The following is a 19,933-nucleotide window of genomic DNA, read 5'->3' as shown; positions in this document are numbered from 1 at the left end:
AGGAAAAACAATGGCTCAATTCATCACAAAAATAGGATAGGTCTGTGCCTCTCATACTCAAACACAGGCATATTTCTAATTAATTGAATACATCTACTGATGATTAAAGGGGTAATATGGGATTCAACGCGTTTACCCCGCCACTTTTTTGGTAAACATTTAAATTCCACCTGGTGTGATAGTGTGAAATACATTAGGATCCATTCCTTGTTTTCCAATTCAGGCATTCAAATTGTGCATTTCAGTTTCACAAAAACGACACTTAAGAAAGGGAAGCATGGAAGTACCTTACATAGAACAGATCTACCGCTTCTTAGACTTGCTTTCAATAAATGACAGAGCTATAACATATGTTTCTATGTGAATTTGGTTGGGTCGCCTACATATTGTAGCTTTAACTTGTATGTATTACCTTTGGTTGTGTTTATGCCACAATAAGTCATGATGTTCAGATCATCAGATTCTCAAACAATCACTTGCCTTTTGGTAGGCTGTCATTGTAAATAAGAATTTGTTCTTAACTGACTCGCCTAGTTAAATAATAGTTTAATAAAATACATAAAATGGGCTCCTTTACTAGACTACACGTGCACATTCATCCACTCACAAAATATCTCCAGCCTCTAAACAGTGGTGAATGGAAAGAGACATATTGTAAACCAAACACCAAAAAGTGTAATGACATTTGGCGATTGGCACATTGCATTTTGGCTCGTAGGTTGGTATACCACCCGTTTAAGTCCATTTTTCATGTCTCTGACATGTGGTAATTCTAAATAATGGTGTAATAGCTTACAGTTTTCTTGACATTTCGTTTTAATTATTGTGAAAGGCTCATGTCGAGAGCACTGGTTGCATCACCACCTGGTATGGCAACTGCTTGGCATCTGACCGTAAGGCGCTACAGAGGGTAGTGTGTACAGCCCAGTACATCACTGGGGCCAAGCTTCCTGCCATCCAGGACCTATATAATAGGCGGTGTCAGAGGAAAGACCATAAAATTGTCAAAGACTCCAGTCACCCAAGTCATAGACTGTTTTCTCTGCTACCGCACAGCAAGCGGTACCGGAGTGCCAGGTCTATGACCAAAAGGCTCCTTAACAGCTTCTACCCCAAAGCCATAAGACTGCTGAGCAATTAATTAAATGGCCACCGGAGGATTTACATTGACCCCCCTTCCGTTTGTTTTGTACACTGCTGCTACTCGCTATTTAATATCAATGCATAGTCACTTCACCCGTACCTACATGGACAAATGAACTAAACTAACCTGTACCCCCGCACACTGACTCAGTACCAGTACCCCCTGTACGTAGCCCCCCCCCCTTATTTTATTGTGTTACTTTTTACTTTCATTTATTTGGTAAATATTTTCTTAACTCTTCTTGAACTGCACTGTTGATTAAGGGCTTGTAAGTAAGCATTTCACAGTAAGGTCTACACTTGTTGTATTCAGAGCATGTGACAAAGTTGGATTTGATTTGATGTTTTACCAGTATGGCTTACCCTGATAAGTATTTTGCCTTACTTTAACCCCAGTCATTTACAACACATCTCCACCCACCCGTGACACCTGGCCATGCAAACCGAACTCCACCATTGGTCTCACGTGGGAAAGCATGCTCTCGAGAGAAGGAACACCCACTTACACAGACAGGAACCTTGACCATTTTTTCAAACGGTAAACTGCTTGAGTAGACATCTTCATTTTATCCACCATCGTTGGCGAGAGCCCTTGATTCTCAACGCTCGCTGTTTTCGCTGATGCCATGCTGGGCTAGGGGCTTCGGATAGAAAAGGCATTTGCCTGTATCCGGGTTAGACATTGAAGGAAAAAAGTTTCATGTCTGTCTGAAAACGTATAACATGAGCTTGCTCTAACAGACGGTATTTATGCGGATATTCGATACTCTTGCGCTTTTTCATTGTACGCTAACGTCGTTTTCTTGTTAGCTAACGTTAGCTGTCTGGCTTCTTTTGTGTTCTGCTTTTCTTCCTCTTTTTTTCATTAGCCAGTTAGCTTGCTAGCTCGACTGGACTTTATGCCTGAGATGTGGACTTGATCATGGCCGCACAAGTGGCAACAGCTCCAACATCAAATGGTAAGAAAAGGTCGAATTTAGCTAGTAGCTTGAGTCAAGATTTGAAATCTGGCAAGTCTGGAGTAGTTGGTGGAGCTGTGCTTGGGGTAGGAAATGGGACTAGCGTTCATGCTATGAATAATGTAGAACGCCATGAACTGAACCCGACCAGTAGAGCTCGAGCTTCTCCTGCAAACAACGATTCGAATCCACGTGAGAAGGAAAGTAGAGATTCTAGATCGGCGTCTTTTTCGACTTCAAATTCTAGCATGGAGACGGGAATGTTTGTTAGTCATAAAGTGAAAAATGTTGGTGGTGAAGATACTCCATCTCTCCACCACACACCTCCTCAGCAACAGCCATTTAACCAATTCCTTCAGCACCAACAACGCCAAATTCAGAACAACAACCAGCAGTCGCTACATGGAGAAAGTGGAAACCGCCAACATGGAGGAAAAGGGAATGTTGTTTTAGGGAATACAGTCGAACGCCATCAGCAACAGGAAATGCTGAATAAAAATGAGGACGACCAACCGAGCAAAACGGAAGACCGGTTGGACAGCAGGTACGAGCATGCCAGTTCGGGACCAACAAATAACAACATCAACCCGTCCCAAAGTGGTACCAGCTCGGTTTCGGAGTTTAATAGTTATTATGGAAATGGTAAAGGAGGGCCTTGCTTTGATCAACATGGCGGACAACAAAGCCCTGGGTCTGGGATAATGCATTCGGTACAACAGAATATGGATCAAGTTCAACAAAACTCACACGAAGGGTACCACAACAACCCGTACAACCACTACCCGATTTACCGACCTGGCTACGGTAATAGTGGATATGGGATGATGAGTCCCTCTCGGCAGGGGAACAACATGATGGGCCTAGGCAGCAACACGGCTGCTGCTAATCATAGCAAAGCTGCCATGGCCGCTGCCTCTTCTGGTGGTGCTAATGTTGGAGGGTTTCAGAGATTTCCAGGGCAAACTCAGCAACATCCTTCGGGGGCTACCCCAACTCTAAACCAGCTACTGACATCCCCGAGTCCTATGATGCGGGGCTATGGCGGTGGCTATCAAGATTACACTAATCCCTCTGCTCAACAACAACAATCAAGCATGGGGCTGACCAAAGACATAAACCCCCAATACGGTTCAGTTACACATGTTTGGGGAGGACAACAAAGAAATCACCCTGCCATGAGCCCTGGAAACAACGGACAAGGAAGCGGCAGATCACAGGTAAATTATACATTCATACGTCACTTTTTTTTGACTAATTTGCCAAACTAACTAAGCTTTCCAGGCGGTTTTGAAGTTAACTAACGTTACCCTAGCTAAATTAATGTAGCTATGGTCAGAGAGACAAGTTAGCGAACGTTATGCCAATATGTCAGCCAGTGCGGCTAGGACTTCTAGACTTCTCTGAGTCTGGCTGTATATTTGTGTAGCTACATTACATACAGTATCTAACATTCTACTGTATAATATATACACATGCAGGCGGAGATAACATCCACGTTGTCATTTTATGAATTCAGCAGCCATATGGGCAGTTAGAAAACTTATTATTTATGGCTGCTTGAAGTTGGCATTAAATGTGGCTTCCGGTTGGGGACAACCAAGTGATCCGTTTCAGTTAGTTTGCGTCCTAGTTTCTATAGTCTATGCTCCAACATTTTAAAACCACTTTAGCTATACATAGTTCCAAGTAGACTTATACATTCGCGTGCTGATTTAATTAAAAAACATTATTTGCAATTTAACTTGTGGACTTACAAAAAAATATCGTCGACCCTTCCATCTAATGTTCCGCTTGCTTAAAAACCAAGGACCATTCTAACTAGCATTGACTTGCTAGCTAGCAAGGCTGGCTCTATCTAGCTAGTAGTCAGGTCAGAATGTGTGCAACTGCTGAGCTATTGAAGTATCAATTTCAAATCTCAAAAAGCATATCAACGTATGTTGAACAAGCACAATTCTTACTAGCTAACGCTCGCATTCGTTTGTTGATATCCAGCGAACTATTTATTATACACTTTAAATTGTTATATGCTAGCTATAGCATAGCCTGATGACATTTAGCTTTGTAACACTAGTTTGAGGGCCTCGCGTTGGCTAGCTAGATATGCTCCTTGGCCCATATTGTGAATAAAGAGTTGCCAACGCATTTAAAGAATATATTATGCTAGTAGCTAGCTATGTTCCCATGTTGCAATCAATTGGTTAGAGAGATTTCAATAGCTGGTGTCCAGCTAGCTCTTGATCATGACTTTCAGTTCCATTACGTAAGTCATTGGAGGAAGGCGTCTTCTGTATTAAGAGCTGTGACGCGTGGTCTGGACATTGACACGCATTGCCTTTGGGTACGGTTTTGGTAGCATAAGGACCTTTCATATATTGACAAAGAATAATACATTAAATTGATACACATTTTTAGGGTTAAGGTTCACACACGGCCATATTTCCATGTTATAGCGATTGTTTACAGGAAACGTAATGTGCTAATTGGCTGTCTCTGAGTCCCCGAACACCTGTGTGTAAATGGCATACATACACCACAAACGTGTTGCCAGTGGACAATACTGTCGGCTGCAACTCTGTTAAAACGGTGTATTGTATGTGTATTTTGCATTTAGGAAATTATTGTGAAAGTAGAGGGATTTATGTTTCTAGAACAATACCGCAATTAAGACTCGATTCACATTTTAACTTAAGAGTATTTCGCTGTTTTGGCTTCCAGTGCCAATTCTCACTTTAAACAGAACATGTAAGGTCCTTGTACTAAGGAGTAACGTTAGGCTCCTGTTGTCCAATATTTGGCAAGTATACAGCTTGCACATCTGAGGGCACTTTGGAAGTTTTGAGAATTGGAGTGACATTTGACAGCTACTGCCTAGTTTACATAATATTGCATCTGGTTCTCACCATCTATCAAATGTGTGTATTTCCACTGCAGATGTAAATAGAGATGTCTACTGTGTTCTTGCCTAATTTCTTAATCCCTTCAGTAATGGTGTGGGGTAGGATTCAGGATTGTGTTCTGTTTACATTGTGTAATGAAATCTCTAACACTGGCTGCTTGCTTCATTTATCTAGTGATGTGATCCTGCTTTTTGGCAGGGAGCCCATTATGTGGTCTCACCTCCCATAGTGGTTGAGCCCTGACCTTCACACATGCAGATTAGCCATGTGCCTGATCCCACCATCAGCCAGCTATTTACCTCAGCAGGAGCATGTGCGCACCCGTGCGTGCACTGGTCAGGCCTGCCCTGTGACAACCTGCTCTGAAAATCTGTTTCAAAGCATTGTTGTCTTATTGTAATGTGGGCATGCTTTCTTTCTGGAAAAAATTCTAATACAATTTCTACCTCACACCAGTGTAAAAAAAATAGGTTTCAGATAGACGCTTCTTTGTGTATTTACCAGCTCATACCCGCTGTCTCCATCAGATTGAGATTCTGTCACTGACAAGCCTACAGTAAATGTCTAATTTGGAAGTTAATGATCTTCAGAGGTATTGTAATTGAATCTTAAATTAGGCTTATTAAAGAGGACGTGCCCTGTTTTTCTAGTACCTCGCTCTCATTCAGGCTTTGAGCACACACACTTTGGAGCTTCAGAAGAAATACAGAGGAGAGACACCAAAATAGCTTTGATGCTCGCTTTGGTCTTTGACCATGCTATTAAACAATCGAGTTATGGTATATTTTGACAAATCAATTGGGTATATTTACAACAATGATGCCGTTTGTGGATATGGGTCTATAGCAAGATGCTCTGCTAAATGCAGATATTTAATGCCTATAATGTGCAGGATGGTTCTATTCATGACAAGCCTGGACATCCGTGTGTTGGCCACTTCATTGTGGGTTTAGAGAGGGTTCGTCCCATGCCTTTTGGAGTCAGACAAACCTGACATTGGGTGTTCAAAACACTTTTTACACTGCTGGCATATTTATCATAGTTTTGTCAGAATTGCACTGGTTATCGGAGTTTTGTTTTGAAAAGGCTTTGTCTAAAATTTAAGGCTGTCCCGGACCAAAGAATGATCTTATTCAACCGAAAGTCATCTGTTCTTTCGACCAATCGGTTGGTCAAAATTCTCAAATGTGTATTTCTCCATGAAGATACACGTTATGTATTTTAATAAAATTAACTATATATGCATTGAGCTTGTCTGATGCTTTACGCGCATTGTTTAAAATAAGACATACATTACTTGAGGGAGCCAGAGATCAAGATAAACAACCTGACCATCCTCCTACTGGTGTTTGCAGATTCTGCGGTTACTCTCCTGAAGTTATTGGTAATAGGCTACATGAGGAGTCAGCGACCTTTATCACGTGGCATGTCAATTTATTTTACAATTTCTACCGATCTGCGTGCCAGTTATGGTTTTCATATGCACATTTTTGTGGAAAGGTTTAATTTATGATAACATCTTTTGTATCTCAATCATTGTCATGTGGCTATTAACTTGGATCTGGCCTGAAGCTCATGCTAGCGAACTTGCAACGCTATAAAATATTCTGTGCCCTGAGTTTCCCACACCAGTAAGTTCAGGACAGACATCACTGTAGACTATTTGCGCAACGGATACGAAGTAATTGGGTAGGTCTATTTTATGACGTTTCCACTGGATCAGAGCATGACATTTGTCCTTTTTCACACAGTTGTTTTTCAAATACACTGTGGAGCTATTGTCATTCTCAATGGATGTAAAAACAGACTTTGCTTGCGGTTTGAGGTGAAGAAAACATTACTCTGGAGGTGTGTTTTGTCCTGTTGAAAAACAAATGATAGTCCCATTAAGCGCAAACCAGATGGGATGGCCTATCGCTGCAGAATGTTGTGGTAGCCATGCTGGTTAAGTGTGCCTTGAATTCTAAATAAGTCACTGGCAGTGTCATCGGTAAAGCACCATCACACAACCTCCATGCTTCACGGTGGGAACCACACATACGGGGGTCATCTGTTCATCTACTCCGTGTCTCACAAAGACACGACAGTTGCAACCAAAAATCTGGACCCATCAGACCAAAGGACAGATTTCCACTGGTCTAACGTCCATTGCTTGTGTTTCTTGGCTCAAGCAAGTCTCTTCTTATTGGTGTCCTTCAGTCGTGGTTTCTTTGCAGCAATTTGACCATGAAGGCCTGGCACACAGTACTACATGGAACTCTATTCCACATCAAGTAACTGACACAAGCGGTAAAATTTGATTAAAAAAAAAAAACTGATTTAAAAACACCTTATGGAACAGCGGGGACTGTGCAGCAACCCAAACATAGGCACAGACACATGCATGTACACACACACACACATACGATAACATATGCACTATACATACACATGGATTTAGTAATGTAGATATATGGTGGAGTAGAGGCCCGAGGGCACACAGTGTGTTGTGAAATCTGTCAATGTATTGTAATGTTTTAAAATTGTATAAACTACCTTAATTTTGCTGGACCCCAGGAAGAGTAGCTGCTGCTTTGGCAGCAGCTAATGGGGATCCATAATAAATCCAAATTCATGTTGTCTCCTCTGAACAGTTGATGTTCATGTGACTTTTGAACTCTGAAGCATCTGCACCATCGAGGGCATTCTGACTGGTTGCATCACCGCCTGGTATGGCAACTGCTCGGCCTCCGACCGCAAGACACTGCAGAGGGTAGTGCGTACGGCCCAGTACATCGCTGGGGCCAAGCTTTCTGCCATCCAGGAACTCTATACCAGGTGGTGTCAGCGGAAGGTCCAAAAAAATTGCCAAGGACTCCAGCCACCCTAGTCATAGACTGTTCTCTCTGCTACCACATGGCAGGCGGTAAAAAATAAAACTGCTTAACTGCCTCGTTCAGGGGCAGAACGACATATTTTCACCTTGTCAGCTCGGAGGAACCAATCTTGCAGCCTTACATTTAACTATTACAACGTAATAACGACCTGCTGTTACGCGAATGCAGTAAGCAAAGGTAAGTTACTAGCTAGCATTAAACTTCTTATAAAAAAAACAATCATAATCACTAGTTAGCTACACATGGTTGATATTACTAGATATTATCTAGCGTGTCCTGCATTGCATATAATCTGACTAAGCATACAAGTATCTAAGTATCTGACTGAGCGGTGGTAGGCAGAAGCAGGCGCGTAAACATTAATTCAAATAGCACCTTCGTGCGTTTTGCCAGCAGCTCTTCGTTGTGCGTCAAGCATTGCGCTGTTCATGACTTCAAGCCCATCAACTCCCGAGATTAGGCTGGTGTAACCGAAGTGAAATGGCCAGCTAGTTAGCGCGCGCTAATAGCGTTTCAATCGTCACTTGCTCTGAGCCTTGCAGTGGTTGTTTCCCTTGCTCTGCAACTACAACCTAAAACTTCTTACCTGGGAATATTGAAGACTCATGTTAAAAGGAACCACCAGCTTTCATATGCTCTCATGTTCTGAGCAAGGAATTGAAACGTTAGCTTTCTTACATAGCACATATTGCACTTTTACTTTAATCTCCAACACTTTGTTTTTGCATTATTTAAACCAAATTGAACATGTTTCATTATTTACTTGTCATTATTACAAAATATGTTTCTTTCTGATTAATCGGTATCGGCTTTTTTGATCCTCCAATAATCTGTATCGGCTTTCAATTTGTAAGTCGCTCTGGATAAGAGCGTCTGCTAAATGACTTAAATGTAAATGTAAATGTAATGAAAAATCATATTCGGTCGACCTCTAGTCCCCACCCCAGCCCCATTTTTATGCTGCTGCTACTGTTTATTATCCATGCATAGTCACTTTATCTCTACATACGAGTGCATATTACCTTGACTAACCGGTGCCCCCGCACATTGACACTGTACCGGAACCTCCTGTACATAGCCTCGCTACTGTTTATTTTATTGTTGCGCCTTAATTATTTGTTCAATTTTTTTTCTCTTAAAACGGCATTGATTGTTAAGGGCTTGTATTCGGCCATGTGACACATAAAAAATGATTTGATTTATTTGGGCTGCAATCAAAGGCTGTTAACTCTAATGAACTTATCCTCTGCAGCAGAGGTAACACTGGGTCTTTCTTTCCTGTGACGGTCCTCATGAGAGCCAGTTTCATCATAGTGCTTGATGGTTTTTGCGACTGCACTTGAAGAAACTTTCAAAGAAACGTTTCTTACAGTAATGGACTGTTTCTCTTTGCTTGTTTGAGCTATTCCTGCCATAATAGGGACTTGGTCTTTTACCAAATAGGGCTGTCTTTTGTATACCACCCATTCCTTGTCACAGTAAAGAAATTCCACAAATGTACTTTTATCAAGGCACCCCTGTTAATTGAAGTGCATTCCAGGTGACTACCTCACGAAGCTGGTTGAGAGAAAGCCAAGAGTGTGCAATGCTCTCAAGGCAAAGGGTGGCTACTTTGAAGAATCTCATAAAATATATTTTGATTTATTTAACACTTTTTTTTTTGGTTACTACATGGTTCCATATGTTATTTCAGAGTTGATGGTCTTCACTATTATTCTACCATGTAAAATAAAGGAAAAACATTGAGTTGGTGTGTCAATTTTTGAATGGTACTGTGCTTACGTACATAACAACCATACATAAAATATACAGATGCCAGGGTATATCTGGTGTGCTTTCTGGATTAAGAGCAAGCATATGCCATGGTAGATAGGCCAATAGAGGATAAAATTAGCTTCTTTCTCTATTTCTTTGAGGTCACAATACGAGGTCTTTTCCATTTCGTCCCAAAACCGACCTGTTTCAATATGCAGAGGTAATATCCCTGATCTTACCTGTGCACAAAGCTATGTCTTGCTTTTAGGTAGGTTATACATAATATATCTCACACACACATGAATTCACCCTTAATCAAACACAACGTTCTCAATTTGGGTATATTGCATCAAGTTGTTTTCTGATAATATCAATGTCTCCCTTAATTTATTTTTTGTACAGATGTTCAGTCACAGTTGAAAAAGGTCAGACATTTCAGTTGCCCAGGCTCCCCCTATGGATAGATCCCATTGATAAACTTCATTTAACTAGGCAGGTCAGTTAAGACATTCTTATTTACAATGACAGCCTAGGAACAGTGGGTTAACTGCCTTGTTCAGGGGCAGAACAACAGATTTTTTTTTTTACCTTGTCAGCTCGGGATTCGATCTTGCAACCTTGCAGTTACTGGCCCAACACTAATCAATGAATCTGAAATGATAACTTAAAACACAAAATATAAATATCCATTAATGAACTTCTTATAGCTTATTAGATACATTTCCACTTCCTGAACACATACTAAAATTAAAACGCAGCCATTTCTTGGTAAAAAGTAAAACAAATATATTAAAACAATATATATATATATATAAAAAAAATAGTCTTTCCACCTTAAAGTCAGACACATTCTACCTACCTACTAGCTATTCTGGCAGTTGGCATATCCAAAAATCTATTCCAAAGTCTCACCTCACGGGGTTATTTTGACAATTTATAAACATAGCGAACAAAGTCAGTGATAAGGCGTCTCCTTGTTTTACACCTGAGGGTGTGGGAAATCAATCTGTACGATATTCATTAACACGCACACAAGCAATTGGTACTTCGTAAAGAGACTGGATTGCATGATACAATTTCCCATCAACCCCTGTCTTTAACAAACTATAGGCTAAAAGATTACTGAAACATGCAAAAGTAGGCTTTGTGTAATCTGTCTGATTATTGTACAGACGGAGAAGATATGATCTATAGAGGCTCTGGATTTACCAAAACCATTTTGTTCTTCCACTAGAATGTTTTGATTCTCAAAAGGTAATTAGCCTATTGTTGAGGATGGATGAATATCATTTTATAGACTATACTTCATAAACGTTTGCCTCTATAATTCGGTCACATTGTTTTGAATTGAATTTAAGATTTAAGAATGGAATTAACTATAGACTTATGGATGGCAGTGTACTGTACTCAAAACAAATGTGGATTTTAAAACATAATTAGGCAGTTCATCAATGTCAAACACGTTCCCATTTTTTTGCAGCGTCAATCACCTTAACTTCTGCCACAGAAAAGCTCCTTTAAGTATGGGTTACACACAGTGCCGTCAAAGTTTTCAGACAACATTACTTTTTCCACATTTTCTTACGTTACAGCCTTATTCTAAAATGTATTCAATAGTTTTGTTTCTTCACCTCATCAATTGACATAATACCCCATAATAAAAAGCAAAAACATTCAAATATATATTTTTTTGAAAAATGGAAATATCACATTTACCTAAGTACTTAGTACTTCACAGCATTGAGACTTCATGGGTATGATGCTACAAGCTTGGCACACCTGTATTTGGGGAGTTTCTTCCGTTCTTCTCTGAAGATCCTCTCAAGCGCTGTCGGGTTGGATGGAGAGCTTTGCTGCACAGCTACTTTCAGGTCTCTCCAGAGATGTTCGATCAGGTTCAAGTCTGGGCTCTGGCTGGGCCACATGAGGACATTCAGAGAGTTGTCCCGAAGCCACTCCTGCATTGTCTTGGCTCTGTGCTTAGGGTCGTTGTTCCGGTGGAAGGTAAACCTGAGAGCTCTGGAGCAGGTTTTCATCAAGGATATCTCTGTTCTTTGCTCCGTTCATCTTTTGCCTCGATCTTGACTAGCCTCCCAGTCTCTGCTGCTGAAAAACTTCCCCACAGCATGATGCTGCCACCACCACGCTTCCCTGTAGGGATGGTGCCAGGTTTCCTCCAGATGTGATGCTTGGCGTTCAGGCAATAGTTCAATCTTGGCTTCATCAGACCAGAGAATCTTGTTTCTCATGGTATGAGATTCTTTAGATGATTTTTGGCAAGCTTCAAACGGGCTGTCATGGACCTTTTCTGAGGAGTGGCTTCCATCTGGCCAGGAGTGCTGCAGAGATGGTTGTCCTTCTAGAAGTTTCTCCCATCTCCACAGAGGAACTCTAGAGCTCTGTCACAGTGACCGTCATGTTCTTGGTCACCTCTATGACCAAGGCCCTTCTCCCCCGATAGCTCAGTTTGGCTGGGCGTTCAGCTCTAGGAAGAGTCTTAGTGGTTCCAAACTTCTTCCATTGATTGATTGAGGCCACTGTGGTCTTGGGGACCTTCAATGCTGCAGAATGTTTTTTGCACCCTTTCCCAGATCTGTGCCTCGACACAATCCTGTCTCCGAACGCTTAACGGACATTTCCTTTGAGCTCATGGCTTGGGTTGTCATGCACTGTCAACTGTGGCACCTTACATAGACAGGTGTGTGCCTTTCCAAATCATGTCCAATCAATGCTAATTTACCGCAGATGGACTCCAAGATGTAGAAACTTCTCAAGGATGATCAATGGAAACAGGATAAGCCTGTGCTCAGTTTTGAGTGTCATGGCAAAGGGTCTGAACTTTTGTAAAGGCATTTCTATTAATACATTTGTGAAAGTTTTTGCTTTGTCATTATAGTGTGTTGTGTGTAGATTGCTGAGGATTATGATTTTATTTTTAAATCCATTTTAGAATAAGGCTGTAACGTAACAATGTGGAAAAAGTCTAGGGGTCTGAATACTTTCCGAATCCACTGTGTGTTCAGTGGTGTGAAGTACTACTTAAGTCATTTTTGTGGGTTTTTGTACTTTACTTTACTAGTACTTCACTACGTTCCTAAAGAAAATGATGTACTTTTTACTCCGTACATGACAATCAAAAGTTCTGATTACAATTTGAATGCTTAGCAGTATATGGAAAAAGGTCCAGTTCACACACTTATCAAGAGAACGTCCCTGGTCATCTCTACTGCCTCTGATCTGGTGGACTCACTAAACATAAACGCTTCCTTTGTAAATTGTGTTGGAGTGTGCCCTTGGCTGTCAAAAGTAATAAAAAAAGGAAATTGTGCTGTCCGGTTTGTTAAATGGAATTAATTTAAGGAATTCTACTTTCCCCCTCGACCACTTAAGTGCATTTCAAATCTGATACCTTTTGGACTTTTACTTGTTATTTTATATTAAGATATCTTTATTTTTACTCAAGTATGACAATTGTGTATTATTTCCACCTCGGTGTTGATCAGAGGGTTTTAACATTGCATTTTAGTTCTCAGGGAACATATGTCTTAATACAGTTCTTCCTCAAAATATGCCACATTTTTGTTACCTAAGAACAAACTATCTAACCACTTCTCCCAGTCCTTAAGTACCTGTGTAATATCAGAGTTCAACCCCCCTGCTCTTCCCTGACTTTCATTGGAATTTTTTCACGTCGTTTTGGTCCTAACTTATTTGTCTCAAACTGTTGAGGATTCCTGTAACTGTGGCGGCAGGTAAGAGCGTTTGACTAGTAAGTGAAGGTTGCAAGATCGAATCCCCAAGCCGACAAGGTAAAACAAAATCTGTCGTTCTGCCCCTGAACAAGGCAGTTAACCCACTGTTCCTAGGCCGTCATTGAAAATAAGAATTTGTTCTTAACTGAATAAAGGTAGAAAATAAATCTCTTCAAGGTGTAATAACTGCCCTTACTGATATCTCAGTTTGAATAGGCACAGTCTTTAATCAAACATGCTGGTTTTTCTTAAATTCCTTCCTAAAATGTTCTCTTGTATTTCTATCTTTACACTGTAAAAATATGTATTCAGCTTTGTGTACGACATGCTGACCAGACCGCTCGCGTGCCTACGCCCGCATATTGATTTTTGTCCACCCACCCCAGACGCAATCAGGACACGCAGGTTGAAATATCAAAACAAACTCTGAACCAACTATATTAATTTGGTGACAGGTTGAAAAGCATTAAACATTGATGGCAATTTAGCTAGCGAGCTTGCCGTTGTTAGCTAATTTGTCCTGGGATTTAAACATTTGGTTATTATTTTACCTGAAATGCACAAGGTCATCTACTCTGACAATTAATCCACAGTTAAAAGGGTTAGTTTGTTTCTAGTAATCTCTCCTCCTTCAGGCTTCTTCGTTGGCCTTCATATGGCGGTTGGCAACCAACATTAAGGTGCATTACCACCTCCGACTGGAGTGTGGACCTCAGTTTATCTTTCAATCACCCACATGGGTATATGCTCCTCAAAAACCAATGAGGAGATGGGAGAGACCGGACTTGCAGGCCGTCAAACGTCACAAATAGAACCATGTTCTATTTTAGCGACAGTCTATGCACGAGGCGAGCGGTGTGAGTGCAATGATTGAATAGCATGTATGTGTACTTTTATTTTGCAACGCTCACGCGTGCGATGCAAGCGGTGTGGTCAGCATTTTACTGACCATAGATCCCTTAACTAGTCATTCCAATAAGGCTTGTAATCTTTCCTGGACTTGGGTCTGTTCTTTAATTTCATTTTTTTCCTGCATTTCAGAGTATATAATATCACAATTTTTCATACCACACATCAAAATGTTGTTTCTTGGAATCTTTGCAGGGTTTCGATGAGTTTCACCAGAGCTCTACATGCCATTTCAGAACATAGAAAGTAGAGGTCGACCGATTAAAAAAATAATAATAAAATAAAAAAAATTGTAATACAAAAAAAAGAATAATAATAAATTAAAAAAATAGAAGATTTTTCAACGCCGATACCGATTTATTGGAGGATAAAATAAAAAAAAGCTGATACCGATTAATCGGCCGATTTTTAAATACATTTTTTATTTGTAATAATGACAATTACAACAATACTGAATGAACACTTATTTTAACTTAATACATCAATAAAATCAATTTAGCCTCAAATAAATAATGAAACATGTTCAATTTGGTTTAAATAATGCAAAAACAAAGTGTTGGAGAAGAAAGTAAAAGTGCAATATGTGCCATGTAAGAAAGCTAATGTTTAAGTTCCTTGCTCAGAACATGAGAACATATGAACGCTGGTGGTTCCTTTTAACATGAGTCTTCAATATTCCCAGTAAAGAAGTTTTAGGCTGTTATTATAGGAATTATAGGACTATTTCTCTCTATACCATTTGTACTTCATATATCTTTGACTATTGGATGTTCTTATAGGCACTTTACTATTGCCAGTGTAACAGTATAGATTCTGTACCTCTCCTCACTCCTACCTGGGCTCGAACCAGGAACACAACGACAACAGCCACCCTCACAGCAGCGTTACCCATGCAGAGCAAGGGGAACAACTACTCCAAGTCTCAGAGCGAGTGATGTTTGAAACGCTATTAGCGCACACCCCGCTAACTAGCTAGCCATTTCACATCACATCATCACATCATTACACGAGCCTAATCTCGGGATGGACTAGTTAACCGTAAGGTTGCAAGATTGAATCCCTGCGCTGACAAGGTAAAAATCTGTCGTTCTACCCCTGAACGAGGCAGTTAACCCACCGTTCCTAGGCAGTCATTGAAAATAAGAATGTGTTCTTTCCACTGGATGTCATAAGGTGAATGCACCAATTTGTAAGTCGCTCTGGATAAGAGCGTCTGCTAAATGACTTAAATGTAAATGTAACTGACTTGCCTAGTTAAATAAAGATTAAATAAAGGTGTTAAAAAAATAGGCAAAACCGATTTCCGATTGTTATGAAAACTTGAAATCGGCCCAAATTAATCGACCACTCCGATTAATCGGTCGACCTCTAATAGAAAGTCATTTGGCACTTTTCTTTAATTACATTTAAGCCTGTATGGTTTGCTCCGAATGATGCACAGTAATTAATACCTGGCTGAGAAAGTTTGTGGCCAACCAGAAAGAGTAATCAGGAAGTCTACTTTGTCCTCTCAGTTTAAGTCAAAACATCTGCATCCTTTAACCATCGCCAAACAAGTTTCTAGACAGTCGTGGACGGCAACTATGAAGTCCATCACAGCTTTTCCTTTTACAGATACTGTATGGATGTAAAGTTATCGCTTACATGTTAGTCCCGATGGAATTCTAATAGGGTTTCCCCATGATGATTAACAAAGTAATCCAAAGCAACAGGCCATGTAACATCATCAATATAATTGATATAGTCATCTAACCTCCCAATTTGTTAAGATCCCCACAAACAGTGGGGAGAACAAGCAGTTCTATAAGGCGATCGGTGTGGGACTTGGCCGATTGAAGGAAGACTTTGTCATGATCAGGATGGCCTCGCAAGCTTCTGTTTTTCCCACAAGAGCTACTTTCTCCTCCACGGACAGACACTCCACCTTCGCAACCCCGGAAACCTTTACCCCTCTCCCTCATCCTCTCAACTGCAATCACCTGTTTTGCAGCCTAGGTCAACCGATATCAACTGGTTCACTTTGGAGGTTAGGTCCTCTTTTTCATCAGCTGGCAGTCCTGCCACTATGATAGACACGGGACTCCAGACATCCAACTTCAAGAGCTATGCGGTCTTGTAGCTGCTTGTTATTATTCTCCAGTTGAGTCAGCAGCATAGCTGTATGATTATGCTGAATGGCTTTCTCCAAAGATGTCTACTTTACTATTCAGTCTTTTTTCAATACTCACCTTCATTTTGTCAATCTTTTTTCCATCTTTGTAGCTAGGCTCCTTATCTCCATGAGATTAGCCATGCCATGCTATTGGCACTTTCTTTCTTTGATAATTTTGGCTCCATGCTTTTCTCACCACTGCGTAGATTTCTACCGGAGTCTGTATGTTTTAGCGGTTAAGTGTTTCTGTTATTGCCATTCAAGGTACATAACCAGCTAATTTTATAGCTAGGCTAGCCAAACATTCCCCAACAAGTCTGTCAATTGACTCTTTCACCCTCACAGGATTCATCCTTCAGCTGCCTCCATTTACAGGCTGATCTTTGTTCTACACTTTGAAAACGTTTAAGTAAAAAAATAAACGTTTCGGAAGAGTTTGGTCCCGAAAAGAAGCAGCAGTGTTTTTCACCGTATACACCGGAAGCACCCTTGGAAGTGGGTTACATGTTTCTTTTGCTTTCAACCTCATTAGAAGTGTTGCGTACGTATTTGGTCTAAAAAGTGTAGGGTTTGGGTCTTTGGGATTATGTTTAGATCATATTTAGTAGATGTTTTTCTTTTTCAACTGTTAGCCATTTGTGTTTACCATGCTGGATTCTGGGAACTGGAAATTTGATTGGTGGTTGCTTTGGTCTTTTTGTTAAGTCCCAACAATAATTGATATAATTTGGACGCTGCCAGATGTACAGTAATTTTACAAAAGACAATGTTAGTGCAACATCCTCCACATGCTTTCATTGACGAGAATCCCTTCTGAGTTTTTTTTTGTGGTTTTTTTCTTCTTCAGAATAGGCTGTCTACCTTACCCGTGTGTGTTAACTCAGGGTGCCCAGGCATGACTGCTGACACTTAGACTGCTCGTTTAAAGTGGCCTCTCAGGCTTTCTCGATTTGCTCACAGTTTCTGTAAGTGGTGCTTCAATTGGCCTGAACTTGGCAGTGACATAAAAAGATTTGCTTGAATTGCGCTCTTTTTTTTTTTTTTTTTTTTTGGCACAGCCTGCCGTGTCTCTCGAGAATAACCTGACTCTCAAAGCACTTGACGGCACATTAGCCTGGATATCTTTACCAACCACTAGACCCATGTCTGCCATCCTCATGCCAGTTGATAGGGCTCTGCTGAAGTGATGGAGAGCGCTGATTTCATTGAGATATATAAAAAATATATATACTTTTGTAGTTTGCAGGACATGGGGAATAGGTCTACTTCAATACTGGGAAGCTTTCATACTGGAATTTGAGTATTGATAGCCAGGATTGGACCATGTTGCTATCATTTTTCTTTGGTAAGTCCTAACAGACCCCCCCAAAGAAATTGTGTGTGTGTGCGTACGTGGTAAAGAGCAACAACAACACGCACCTTGTGGACCAAGGTGATGGAAGACCGATTGGTAGCACTGTGGAGAGAACATGGCTGCCTTTTCAATGGGCGAGTTTCTTTTACATTGCCCGGTGCCCCCGATAGGTGGCATTTGTTCATTTTAGACCATTCCATAAACAAAATCTCCACCCACACGGGGCACCGGGCCTTGCAAAACGAACTCCGCCAATACTACATTTGCATCCTATCATGACAGAAACCAAAAAGATGATTCCTTATTCTGCACCTCGGGGCAGCAGGTAGTCTAGTGGTTAGAGCGTTGGACTAGTAACTGAAAGGTTGCAAGATCAAATCCCTCTGCTGGCAAGGTAAAAATCTGTTGTTCTACCCCTGAACAAGGCAGTTAACCCACTCTTGCTAGGCCGTCATTGAAAATAAGAATTTGTTCTTAACTGACTTGCCTAGTTAAATAACGGTAAAATCAATAAAACCCCCGTCTCCTTTTGTGATATTTTAGCACATAATAATCTGCACACTAATAAAGCAGATCACTGTTTGTGTCTGCATTTATTTCCTACGACAACTGAGAAACCAGGGCAGGATTAACTAGGGAATGTGAGCACCCCCGTCCTGGAGTTGAGGATGGATGTAATGAAAGATTTGGGACAAGGAAATCGGGAAATGTGAGCACATCGAAGTTAAGATTTTAGAAGTTGTGTAGTGTATGCCCAGTTTGAGAGACATTATACATTTGCAAGCTATATCTTCAACTGTTAATTGTTTATAACACAAGCCCTACCATGTTCAAACTCATCCTCTCTCTCTCTCTCTCTCTGTTAGGTGCCACCCATGGACGCCATGGCCATGAAGCGCTCTCAGCTCTACGGCATAGGCAACAACCCTTACTCCCAGCAACAACAGGGTGGGGGCGGTTCTTACCCTGGCCAGCCATACGGATCGCCTTCTCCTCACCGCTATCCAATGGGAATGCACGGGAGGGGTCAGGTGGGCATGAGTGGAATGCAGTATCCTCAACAGCAGCAGGTATGTTTCATTTCGTCATTTTACCCCTACCTAAATATCTGCCCAGAGTAGGCTACTCTTCTACAGACTGGGCTACTGCCAGCATGCAGTAGTTATCACATTACGCGTTAACTAGAAACATCGGTCACTGAAAGGCAGAGGGCTCGTCAATCCCCAGCCTGCTGTCCCATCACAACCGGCACAAGGCATGGGTCTGTAAAATAAGACAGTTGGAAAAACATTCCAGGTGAAGCTGGTTGAGAAAATGTCAAGCGTGTGCAAGGCTGTCAAGCAAAAGGTGGCTACTTTGAAGAATCTCCAATATAAAATATTTTGATATAACACTTTTTACTTACTACATGATTCCAAATGTGTTATTTCATACTTTTGATGTCTTCACTATTATTACACTGAAGAAAATGGTAAAATGTTAAAAAACCCTTGAATGAGTAGTTGTGTCAAGTTTTGACTGGTTATATCTTTCATAATATTTCCCCTAATGTTATTAGCCTGCCTACCTCTTTCTCTCGCTCTTCTTACTTTATTCCTTCCTCGCTTTCAACTCTTACCCTAAATGAAATAAGTTTCAATGTCCTTATTCTAATGACATGCATGGGACTCTAAGAGCTAAGAGCAATGCAAGCGGAGCACAGGTGTGTGTGAATATTGCGCAAGAGACGGAGGCTATGAGTTCGAAGCTTATTATGCATAATATGCATCCATCATTAATTAGCTAAATATAAGGCTAATACTGGATAGCATTTGTTACCTTAGAGGTAGGCTAGGACATAGATGTATATATCTCTCTATTTTATATATGAATATATCTGTGTGTGTATAGGGCTATATATTAATCTAGAACAGGATTATCTATTTTGCATGGAATTGATGGAGAGAGAAAGACGGCGTGCTCACACGCACACTGATTTTAAAGCTGCTATATTCGAGTGATGGGCTGTTTTAAAACTCTACAGCTGCAATAAAAAAACAAATGCATCTTTACAACAAAATAATTATGTTGGCCCCCGAAAGCTAGATGGAGATGGGTCAATTAGATGCGCATTCGGTTTTTAGATTACCGTAG

General features: G+C 40.7%; 1 protein-coding gene across 1 annotated transcript in view; it reads left to right on the top strand.

Annotated features, from left to right (window-relative positions):
* Nucleotides 1-1,671: 1,671 nt before the first annotated feature.
* LOC118386567 (AT-rich interactive domain-containing protein 1B-like) overlaps nt 1,672-19,933 on the top strand; it is a 111,289-nt gene continuing 93,027 nt past the window's right edge. The window contains 2 exon segments of the mRNA XM_052523361.1: nt 1,672-3,319; nt 18,667-18,870. Of these exon segments, the coding sequence (XP_052379321.1) occupies nt 2,066-3,319; nt 18,667-18,870 (1,458 nt within the window). The 5' untranslated portion in view covers nt 1,672-2,065.

The sequence above is a fragment of the Oncorhynchus keta genome, chromosome 8 (genome assembly GCF_023373465.1).
Source record: "Oncorhynchus keta strain PuntledgeMale-10-30-2019 chromosome 8, Oket_V2, whole genome shotgun sequence".
Taxonomy (NCBI): domain Eukaryota; kingdom Metazoa; phylum Chordata; class Actinopteri; order Salmoniformes; family Salmonidae; genus Oncorhynchus; species Oncorhynchus keta.
Note: the sequence above shows the minus strand (reverse complement) of the source record. Positions and strands in the feature narration are given on the sequence as shown.